Genomic DNA, 12,327 nt, shown 5'->3' on the forward strand with positions numbered 1-12,327 from the left:
CCTCACTAACACTCATCAAGAGAAACCTTGACGAGTGTATGGGTAACAGAAAATACACCCCTGGGATTACTTCATTGGCTCTGCTTGACAGAGGATCAGTTAATTAGTCAATGGGGCGGCGAAAGCCAACACACTCTGGCTAGGCTCATAAATGCCTTCGGGCAAATAGCCTAGTACGTACCTATGAACCTATAATAACCAGATCAACAAGTAAGGATTCAGTTACAAAGACATCAGTAGGTCCAGTGCCGATAGCCTGGACCGTCACCTGGCACTGAACAGGGTTATAGTAGTAGGTGCACTTGGCTGCTTTAAAAAAGACAAGTCTTTTAAAGGCCTCAAGTGCAGCTTGGCTATTTATTTCTGTTTCAATGTGGTTCCCAATGGCAGGAGCTAGTCTAGAGAATATTCTTTACCAAACAGCAGTTTTGAAGCATAGATGGGTGTGGGAAAGGTCACCATTTTGGGAGCTTCGGAGGGTATGACTTTGGTGCCGAAATACGAGTGATGTTCTCAGAGAGGACAGCATCTCAAATTTTAGACTTGAATAAAATAGAGCGCTAAAAAGACAGGTCAACCCATCTGTTACTGATAGCCACTTGGTGTCATGAAGCAGGGTGCAATGGTGTACAACAGCACACGATAAAAGAACGAATCTTAAGGTTTTGTTTTGTGTGATTTGTAATCTTAGAGCACTGTAAGAGGAATGCAAAGCAAGTAAACGCAAACCATATTCAATTTTTTGAAAATAGAACATTTTTAGTAATGATAGTCAGGGCAATCAGTGAAAGAAGGCATGTTATCCTACAGCAGAGAGTTTTTGTTCAGCCAAATCTTTATTGGTGATTTTATCTGTGTAAATGGTAAAGGACAATGCTGGGTTACTTGACAGCCCAAGATATTTCTGTTCCAAGACATTGGGAATGGTGTGGTCTTCACTGCACTTTATAAGCACTTACATGAGTGCATGGATTGTGCTATCCCAAACAGAACCAAGAAGCTATCTTCCAAAACAGGAAGGCAATCTGGTGGTCCCCTGCCATAAACAAACTGTACAACAGAAGGAAGAAACTCTTGCAAAAGAGAGTAAAATCCCACGAGTGGAGGAGCTCCCTGGTCAGCCTCAGTAAGAAGCTGCGATCCCTGATAAAATCCTCCAAAGCTAGTTACGAAAATGAAATCGCCACTGATTCTAAAGACAACCGCAAAGCATTCTATAGCTATGTCAGGAATCTCAATGGCAACACTCAGATCTGCTCTGAGTTACAGCACAATGGCACTAAATATACACACCCAACTGATATTGCCAACATCCTGGCAGATAGGTTCACTGCTAACTTTACCCCCCTCTCAGCTAACTTTATCCCCCTCTCAGCCCCTAAAGAGCCCAGCTCTATACCGGAAGAATGCAAAGTTCCTGTAATCACGGCTGCACAGGTAAAAACCACACTCTCCAAAGCCAAGAACACAGCATCCATGGGATCAGACAACAACCCAGGCTGCGTTCTACACAAACTCCAGAACAAACTGGCACCCGACCTAAGTACCATGTTCAATCACAGCCTCACCTCAGGCTTTGTGCCTGCTGAATGGCGCACAGCAACGGTTATCCCGCTCCATAAGGGGGGAGCCACCACGGACCCCGGGAACTACCGCCCCATTAGCCTGACGAGCCTGGTCTGCAAGGCCATGGAACGTATCATGGAACTTATAAACAAAGACATTGGTAATCTCCAAACTCTGGATCCCACCCAGTGTGGGTTTGTAAAAGACAGATCATGTCTCCTAAACCTGATAGACTTCTTTGAAGCAGTCAGTCACCAAAGCCGTAGACAAGGGTGAGGTGGTTCACACAGCCTATCTAGATCTTGCCAAGGCTTTCGACACCATCCCCCACTCTGGAATTATAGATAAACTCACTAAACTAGGTATAAATCCCTATGTCACAAGATGGATTGCCAACTGGCTCACTGACAGAACCCACACTGTGAAAGTAGTAGACTCCAAATCCGACTTCAGACCAGTGACAAGTGGAGTACCACAGGGTTTAGTCCTGGGTCCTCTCCTGTTTGGTATCTACTTCTCTGAAGTACAGGCTAACAGAGAAGGTCTTTGGCTAACGAAATTCGCAGATGACTGCAAACTAGGAGCCATAATCGAAACTCCTAACAATGTGGACATCTACAAAAGGGCCTCACCGAGACAGATGCCTGGTGTCAAAGCCTAGTACCTACCTATGAACCTATTAGAAGGCAGGAGAGTTGAAGCGACTTTCTGAGTAGTTTAAAAAACTACTACATTGTTTTGCCTGGGATTAAGACTTTATTATAAAAAGAAACCATCTATAGAGGTCGGTGAAATTGTTTTGCGATTTAGAAAGCAAGTCTCAATGTGTTTTTCTGCATTTAGTATGAATATCATCAGCATGCATGACAATACTGAGAAGTGAAAGGTCAAATGGAAGATTGTTGATAGAGAGAGAGAAAAGAGAAGGGGATTCAATGCCAATCATTGGGGGACTCCTCTACTTAGAGTTGCAATGTCAGAGAATACATTAGTGTGGTAAATTTTGAAAGTTCTCTTGCGCAGCTTCGGAACTTTGTATTCATCCCCAAAGTTTAGTTTTTGTCGTTTATTAAGGAGGAGTTTATAATTAATTTCAAAAGCTCTGGTCATATCAACAAATATGCAAGCACAAATAAGCCCATTTATTCATGCTGTTGTAAATGGAGCCCATAGCAGTGAAAGAACTGTCAGAGTACTGAGTGAATTCAAAACCCATATTGGTCACTGCAGAAAAGGCCATACTTATTTATGTACTTAAAAAGTTGTTTGCAAATTAATTATATGAAGATTTTTGAAATGGGACAGAAATTTATTTGAAGACTTTTGTAATGGGACACAGATTTTATTTGGTCGACAGTCCTTAGAAGAGTAGGGAGGTCCCCTATAGTGTGTTTGAGCAGACCTGCGCCAGTTGTGTGTAGATGATTAAAGGCATTTGTAGGGTTTAGCCATTTTCTTCGTGAGGAGGGAGGTCCCCTATAGTGTGTTTGAGCAGACCTGCACCAGTTGTGTGTAGATGGTTAAAGGCATTTGTAGGGTTTAGCCATTTTCTTTGTTGATAGTCTGGAAAATGTTGGCTGGAGCTTAGTGAATTTAGACTCTCAGAAGTTTAGCTTTAGAAGCAGTGCTTTAGTTTCTTTAACCAACATGTCAGAAAAGTGGAAGGTGACAGCAAATGATGCAGGGTAATGTGGGGCAGAAGGGGGTCTCTGGTGACGGACAGCATAAAAGGTAAGCCTAAAACACTTAGTTTGCTGACTGTTGTTATTGTAATTGATTTGGCAGTTACTTTGTGCCTTTGCACCTGGGTCAAGGCTGAGAAGGGTTCTCAGAACAGCCCACCTACCTGGTAACCAAAAAATAAAACAAAAACACTAGCAACAAACCACTATCTGTAGGCTTCCCGATTATTAAAAAAAAAAGTCTGTGCCACATATTAACACAGTGCTTTAAGCCCTATAGATGCAATGCATTTGTGGAACCTTAAAACCACCTTCGCTCCACTAATCAGCTTAAAAATTATAGTTGAAATATTTTCCATTTTGAAAAGTGGGAAAAAAAGGTTGAAACTAATCTCTTCTTGGCTGGTGCATCGCACGAAGAAAGGTCTGGTATTAAATTCCATACTATTACTCTTCCATCCGGTCTTCCAACTATTTGATGTCTGTATTAGAATAAAATAATACTTAAAGTTTGAAAAAGAAGTCTTACCATTTTTTTTTTTTTGTGGGGCTTCAAAGGAGGCGATGAAATCTCCGGCCCAGAGATAGCCTTGCTGAAGGAAGTTTTTAGGAGGCCCTTTAAAAACAATTATATTTCCTCTCATTCAAGGTATGAGTAGAAAATTCTTACATATCCCACACGGAACGTCAACAGTGAGGTGGAAGACACCCAAACAGTAAACACACAAAACATGTGTATCTAAACACCTTTTAAAAAACAGGACTTCTAGACATCATTATTCAAAGAAGAAAGAAAGAAAGAAAAAGAAATTACCAACAATGGTATGAGAGAGGCTAGCCAAGAGGGTGGGGTAACAAGGTTACCTAAAAAGGTAAGAAATATTTTGAAATACTGAAAAATAATGCAATAGGGTAAGATAAAGACTTAGCTATTAATAAAACTGGATAAATTGTTGAAATATTGAACAAATATACTTAGCTCAAGAGAAGTGGCTTGACACGGCTGTTAGGCAACGCTGCAAAATCGATCTGAGGTAACAGGGAGAGGGGCATGCTGGGAAACATCTTAGCTTGAGAGTTTTTGGCTGACGCAAGCTTGGCATATGGCCAACTCGGTTCAGAGGATGGAACTGATTACCTCATCAGTAATCGGTGAATGAAGATTAACATCAGATGCAATACAAACTGTAGCCTTTTATTTTTTTACTTGTCCTTTGATAACCAGGAAAGCACAATGGTCATTTAGAGTGGCAGCCCCAGGAGAAAAGCTCCACAACGATTCAAAAATATTTAAACAGTTGTTGAGTAACTATATACAAGAGGATAAAGCCCTGCAACAGATTAAATATATTAGAATGAGTTGGGGAGAAAGTCTAAAAAAAAAAAAAAAAAAACACACAAAACATTTTATGGTAGCTGACAAGTAATTCTATACAAGGGAAGAAAATCCCCACAACAGATAAAAACACACTCATTTACAGAGATATTAAGAACACAATAAGTACTGCAAGTAACAAGACACACTGCAGAAGTGGAAATCTATGTCAAGCAAACTCGTACATAATTATTCAAAATATTGACTATTTCTAATAAGGTACGGAGATGAAAAATAGAAAAACAGACAGAGGAATAGAATGGGATGAGGAGGAGAAATGAGCAGGAGGGAAAATTAAGGAGATGGAGAGACAGTGTTATTATTAGAAAGATTAGAATGTTATGGAAGGACACGAGAGGAAAGTAAATAGTAAGTGTTGATTGAAGAGGCAGAAGACCAAACAACATTAGTAGTACGGTATCAGTAGAGTGATCTTTTGAGGTTAAGCCATTACTACTTGGCAAGATATAGGAGTGTTAGTGAATTTAGAGTGAGAAAGGCATAGTTATAGTGAGGAGGTGGTCATACATCTGTTTTAAGGATTCTGCATGTACAGTTCCAGGTATCCAATAGATATTTTTTAGATTGGTCTTGAAATTGGAAAGGTTGCTACAATGTTTAAGGGATGAGGGGATAGAGTTCCAGGAGTGGGCTAACCTTTTCAAAGTTCTTAGGTCAGCAATTCTTGCTACTCTACAATGTCTACCCAACTTCCAACAAATCAGCTGCTATGAGAAAAACTAATTTTCCACTATGAACATTTGTGAAGACAATTCCCTTGTTGATGCTTTTTATATTATCTGGTATTGAACATGTACACGTCTATTGCAAAAAAAATGCATGATACATTTAAGTGGTATAATCATCTGATGGATATACCTATATATTAAAATAGAAGCCAATATTGGGCTAATCTTAATTCCTTATGGTTAAACACTGGAGACAGAGAGAGAGGGGGGGAAGATATTATGCCTAACTGAAGGTTTGACAGTCTTTTATAAAATCTGTACTTTCCCCAAGCAAATCTTCACAGAAGTTTCTCCAAATCATGAATAAGTTTCCTTGGTTCTGAAATAAGATTTAGTTTGCAGCACTGAGCAATGAAGTTTCACAGACCTGATTGATCACATTTTTGGTCAACAACGTCTGCAGTGCCATCTTCTACCATATCACCATGATGGACCTTGGGGTTCCAGGGCCTAATGTGTGTGCTGTATTATTATTTTACCAATTATTTATAGTCACTGTTTTGACCATTATATGATGTCTGTGATGCATGTCAGTGGTTCTGCAACAAATTCCGTCTATGGATTGTAGATAGCAATGCTGACATTCTACTTCATGTTTCATTCTTTTTTCCCCTTTGAGATGTTTCTGGCTTTGGCCAGTTTTATATGTGCTATTCTATATGACAATGTCAAATACAAACTGTGATAAATGAATTAAATACATTGCAGTAAACATGGCTCAGATAGACTATAAATATACTGGAACAAAACTAAAGTGTTTTTGACTTTGGTTAATCAGTAAAGAATGCACTTTTGCCAAGACATTCTGTTGTTAAATTAATAAGCTACCCCCCCATAAGCCATAACTAACAACTATTAGTCTGTAAACAAATTATATTTCAGCAGTTATCCACATGGATTAGTCTCCTTCGAATGTATTTCAGCTGGAGATGTGCTTACGGTTTCTAGCATACACCATGCAATACCTCTACTCCTTGATGTGATCTCACTACCCTATTAAGTGACAAGCGGACTTCTTTCTTTCATGGGACCAAACCAGGAATAGTTGATGCAGCAATATTTCTAACTTTTTTATGCAAGTCAAGTTTCTTTTTTAAAAAGGGCAACATGCAATCCTAAGCTCAAACATCAGTTTGAAGACAAAAAAAAACTTCATTAGTCTAAAGACTTCTGCATAGTTAAGCTGGAAAAACACAATCCTCGCAGTTCACTGAGGAAAATACAGACTTAGCCCACATTAAATAGTGTTAAAGTTCATGTGATTGTTTTTACCACCATTATATCATTAAGTTACTCAACAAAACAGAAAAGCTCTAGTTTAACAGACAGATTAAGCAACTGATATTCTTCAATAATGGGCAGTTCACTCCTGGAGAGCAATAAAAAATGCAAAGCTGAAAAAAAAAAAAAAAAAAAACATCTAATGTGAGAGTTTAAACACCATCCTTCAGAAGGCAGTGTGTAGGAGCACCGATTTACTCATCAGTATGCAAGTGAATGGCCTAGTCCAAAGAATCTAAATGCAATAGGAAAAGGACAATGCTATGTCAACAGGATAATAGAACGTGAGCGAGTAAGAGGGATGCAATGCTCTTCCTTCTGCTGTACAGAAGACTGGTATAGTCACATGCGAAGTATTCTAAAGCAAACAGTGATTCAGCTGACAAAGTGTATAATGTACAATTACAAACAAACGGAGGCACCCCCAATCCTTACATATTATGTATGCCAACTCTGAGATCACTCCACATTGCAGAAAGGGCAAACACCCGACCCCAAAGAATACAGTCGTCCAGAGGAGAAGCCAGCTTGATGTTGTGAGAATCGATCTTTTGAAATTTGATCATATGATATAAACCCATTCAAAGGATGTGGGTTGTAGCTTGAGGGGGGGGTGGTGACATGCTAATAAATATATGTATAATTATTTGTTTACCAGGAAAGTCAGACTAGGTCATGACAGCCCCCTTTTCTGTGGAGGCCGGGGGAGAAAAGCTTGAGTTAACAAATCTTACAAGATGTCATACATTACAATACAAAAACAGCCAAGTGTTAACCATCACATTCAAGATACAAAAATTAGTATACAAACAGAAAGAATGAAAAAAAAATAGATACTAGAAAGCATTGCATTCCACAGAATAACATTTCAGTCTTACTAAGTAGCAATTATACTGTTAAGAACTTTCTTTAGGGTAAAGTCAAAGTAAACTTTACTGTCATTTAGACCCACACCTCAGTGCAGGCTAAATTAAATGTCACTGCTTTGAGCTCTATCTGCAGATAATACATATAAATATAACATATACATATAATAATTCAAGCAACTTTTGTACCATTTGACATGACACTAGACACGATCACATTTTGTATCTCTATTAGCAGCACTTAGTATTGCACAGGTACGACATACTGTATTGCACAGGTACGATATACTGCACACTTGAGCAAAAAAGACTACTACATTTTCAATTCTATGGAATGTAACTTGTTCTAAGAGTTACTGTACAAAATGTATCAAAAAAGTGTCAAGGGTGGGGTGGTAAATAGACTGGTGCAATAGAATGTGTAGGGCATTACTACTAAGTAGCAAATTGGCAAAAACTGGTAGATGTAACTAAACGGTTGATTATTCTGATGAAAACTCAGAAGCTTGGATCATGCAAGAAAACTAAAAGTACACTACAGAGAAATGACAGATGGGTAGAGTTGTAGAAGAGTGGCAGAAACACTTTGGAATCCAAGAAGTGGAGTCTAAGGTTTACTTTTGAAGTATGTGCATTTAAGATTTGTCTTATGGCTTGGGGTAGTGTAATCCAACATTTAGACACAAAGTGAAACAATGCATTTCTTATAAGTTTATTATTGGTCTATGGACTTGGACAAGATATGTGACCCTAGACCAGACAGATCTAGATGGGGAGCACCATACCATTACTGTCTTGAATACCAGGCATTTGTTGGAGTGATGAAGTATACATTAGGTAGGTTTAAGATTATTTCACTTTTGACAGTTGGGGAATTCCAGCCAGTGTAGATGGTTGAGTGATACAGAATGATGTGTTTTACTTGGAAGGTGGGTTGTAAATGTTGCTATTTTATAAAAATCATTCCAGTTTTGTTCAAAGGGAGGAGATGACATTTGTGAGTAAGGGAGAAGTACACGAGAGAGCTGGCAATAGATATGAGACAGCAGTGTTGTTTTCTAGATTGCAAGGTTGATGTAGGAAGATACTTTGTAAAGGAGATCTAGTTTTATATGGGTCATTTTGACAGTACTATGGATGTGTATGTCAAATTTTAGATTTCTCACCCATAGTGACACCCAACAATTTAATGTGCGTGACAATTTCAAGTCTAGTATTTTGGGCGGATGAATGTATTTTTCTGACAACAGTATTATTTGGGGATGAAAAGCAGAATTTTTATTTTGTTTGGGTTCAGCAGAAGATCGGATAAGTTCAGAAAAGATTCACAAGAGGAGGGATCACTTCAGAAAAGATTCACTAGAAAAGGACTGTTGTGTAAGAGTTTATAGTGCTTGTGTGCTTGGAGCTGAGCAAACTAAAGTGGAGTCATCTGCATATTGAACCAGGGAGCCTTGTACCACTCAGTATGGAGGTTGGTTATAAAAATACTGAAGAGAAGAGGACCATGGATTGAGCCCAGAGAGGCACCAATGGTTATGAGCAGCATGCATCACCTACCCCATCCAACCACTAACTTTCTTTCCACCCCACTAACTACCTTGATTATAGCAAGCTTGGATGCTCATAAGCCTAGTACTTATTATACAGCAGGAACTTCTTATTGTAACAATTGTTAATGTCTGTTATGTACTTCGCAGATAAAGATTCTAGTTGTCTATTGATGTGCTATGTTCTTCATCTGTAACTGTTTGTAATTAATTGCTGTGTTAATCAAATTGTTAATCGCTATGTAAATCCAATGTAACTACTGTCTGTTTATTTTAACTGTGGAGCTTTTCTCCCTGGGCCTCGGCTGAAAATGGACCTACGTTCAGTCAGACACTCCCGATCAACAAATGTAAATAAATAAATAAAAATGTTTGCCTTGGGTTAGGGTATACAAGTGGCAAGACCAAGGTAAAGTAATGTTTTTTAGTAGTTTGGTATGGGATACTATAGCAAATGCTTTGGATAGAACCACAAATACAGAGCAGACTAGTTTACCTTCGTCCCAAAGCTGATTTCTTGTGTGGTAGAAGGAGAGAAGAGCTGTAGTGCTGCTATGCAAAGGGCGAAAGCTATGTTGTGTGGAAGACAGCAGGTCAATATCTAGGAGATACTTCAGCAGTTGGGAATGTATACATCTTTCAAGGAATTTTGATAAGGGAGAGAGTATGGCTGTTGGTCAATAGTTGGAAGATTCCGCTGATATTTTCACCTTTATGTAGTGGGCTAATATAAGATTTTCCCATAGTTTGGGTGCATGTAACTCTAAAACTAACCTTTATATATATATATATATATATATATATAAATAATGTATATACACACACATTATATATATATATATAAAATGTATATGTACACACACACACACACATATATATATATATATATATATATATATATATATATATATATAAAAATAAATTTTACACACACACTTATGTATGGGGGTAGGCTATTGCATCTGTAGCAGATTTCAAGTACAAAAGACTCGAGTATTATTTTAATGAAAAGGTGTGTCAGGACAGCAAGACACCATCAGCACTGCTGGCTGTTATGTAAGGCAGCATGTATGACAACCAGCAGTTATAAAAATAATTAATGAAAACCACACCTAACTGCCAACACGATTACTAAGTCATTGATCCATTACCCAGGGCTCATGAAATAAATACATATTACAATAAAAACTAAAAATAATTCATCAACTTAGCACAAACTTAAGGCTGACAGGTGTAAGTTATATCAGCCTCAAATATATGCAAATTAATTCCAAGTAGTGGTTCCAACACTAAATCAAATGCTGTCATTTTAGCCAGCAAAACTGAAATACTACTTTTCTGAAATTACAGAAATTCGCATGACAATACTGTTTGAACTGAAGCTAGAACTTCAGTAAAATAACAAACACTTATACAACCGTCTCTCTAAAACCCAAAGTATTTCAATTAAAGCAACAAAAGTGCATACGTCCAATTACAACGTGCTTAGCTGCAGGTAGAGAACGTCACAGTAACATGAAAACATAGAACTCAACTGATCCTGATTTTGCCCTATCCATCGCAAAATGGCTGATCGAATTACTGAAAACTACAAATCAGTCAATATTGTCAGATGTTGTTTTACCGTTCAGAAAAAGCATGTTGACGCGTTGTTCAAGTGAACGAATTAGAATACCATTTAAAATATGTCCTGATTTGGGGACTTTGTTTTCCTATTTTTGCTTTATTCCAAATTCTTGAGCAAAAAAAACGAGAATTATGTCTATAAATCACGGGCCATACCACACACAATGGAGATAAAACTATTGCTGCAATGACCGCTCTGTTTTTTTAATTTATTACAAAAAAATCAACTACATCGATATTAAATCCAGACTACAAATCAGTCTGATAGTAGCATTACTGCCAAAGTAAATCAGCACAAGATATAACAAAGATAACTATGCAACTGCACACAGAGATCACATTCCCTGGGAATTAGAAAGGTCAGCCCTTTCAAAACGACAACTAATGCCATTTTTCTGAAGAACTTAAGAAGGAACAGCCCCGCCCCTCCCCTTCCTAATTCACAAGTCATATATTACGCGGTGGACGAAGAAGTATATGTAATAAAAAAAAATGATAAGAACATTGAATACTGGGTTTATCACAATTGCAACATCGCGTATCAGTGCATTTTGTTAACATTAAAAAGATAATAGATCAAGATCAGCAAGTTTTAAATTATGAACTGTAGTTATAAAAAAGTACTGGTCGCTGTTAAATATTTCCATCCCCGTGTAATTCAAAACGAATTTCCATCAACACATAAACAATGAAACTAATACCAACAATCGAAGATAGAGGGAGGGTTGATTACATTCACAGTGCAAAAGCTTGAGCTTTGCTTTCGCTGGGTCTACGCGTAACGACTGCATAACTATTTGTTTATTTAAATGAAGTTGGTAATTGTCAACACATCCATATCCCACCTTCATACAGAAAGCAGTGAGCTGTCAACACTTTTTACTTTCATTAGTAAGCTTCCCCTCTCACAGATCAATTAAAAAATAAACAAAATACACACTTTGGCCCGGACCCGGCCATGTGCCATTTTAAGAATGTCCTGCTTACCGCCTGGAAGTAGCACATTCCGGGGTCTCAGTGCCTACAAGTGAGGAGACTGAGGATTTCCGCCTTGATCCCCCCTTCTTTTGCAGTTGTTCACTTTCGTCATCCAACTGCTGCAGCCGGGAACAAGCATCAAGCTCATCCATGCCCAAAGAAAACACCGCCTAAACGTATCCCGGCTACATGTATAAATCAAATGGTATTCATTAAATATAAATTTTATTTTAACTCTTTTTACGAGATCTGAATTACAATGACTGTTGTGCCATGGTTTGAAAATGGCGGCCGTACAATTTTCCTCCAATCAGCAGCGGCAACGCCAGTGGTTGCTAGGTAATGTGACAACCATTGGCAAGACAATCTGCTTTCAAGATAGCGGTGTGTAAATTTCAAGATTTTATCCTTACATTTATTTTTAATTTCACTTAAGTTGGCTACAATTTTATTTAATCAGAATCAACAGAGTATCACACATAAAGTAAAAGTTAAGTATTTTTGAGTACCACATGAAGGTATTTTTTAATTCTCACTTATTTTGGTCTTTATCTGTCATTCGCGTTAAATGTGATACATGGGGTTCTTTTTTTTTTTTTTTCTATTCGAATCCGATTACAGTGCACACAATTTTAGTTTGATTTTCTCACAAAC

General features: G+C 38.0%; 1 protein-coding gene across 1 annotated transcript in view; it reads right to left on the reverse strand.

Annotated features, from left to right (window-relative positions):
• Positions 1-11,987, reverse strand: part of LOC122815952 (neuroepithelial cell-transforming gene 1 protein-like) — a 166,500-nt gene extending 154,513 nt beyond the window's left edge. The window contains exon 1 of the mRNA XM_044088827.1: positions 11,683-11,987. Coding sequence (XP_043944762.1) covers positions 11,683-11,825 — 143 coding nt within the window. The 5' untranslated portion in view covers positions 11,826-11,987. The remainder of the gene's footprint in view (positions 1-11,682) is intronic.
• Between the last annotated feature and the right edge of the window lie 340 nt (positions 11,988-12,327).

Source organism: Protopterus annectens, chromosome 11.part0 (genome assembly GCF_019279795.1).
Source record: "Protopterus annectens isolate FY-2018-M chromosome 11.part0, PAN1.0, whole genome shotgun sequence".
NCBI classification, from domain to species: Eukaryota; Metazoa; Chordata; order Ceratodontiformes; family Protopteridae; genus Protopterus; species Protopterus annectens.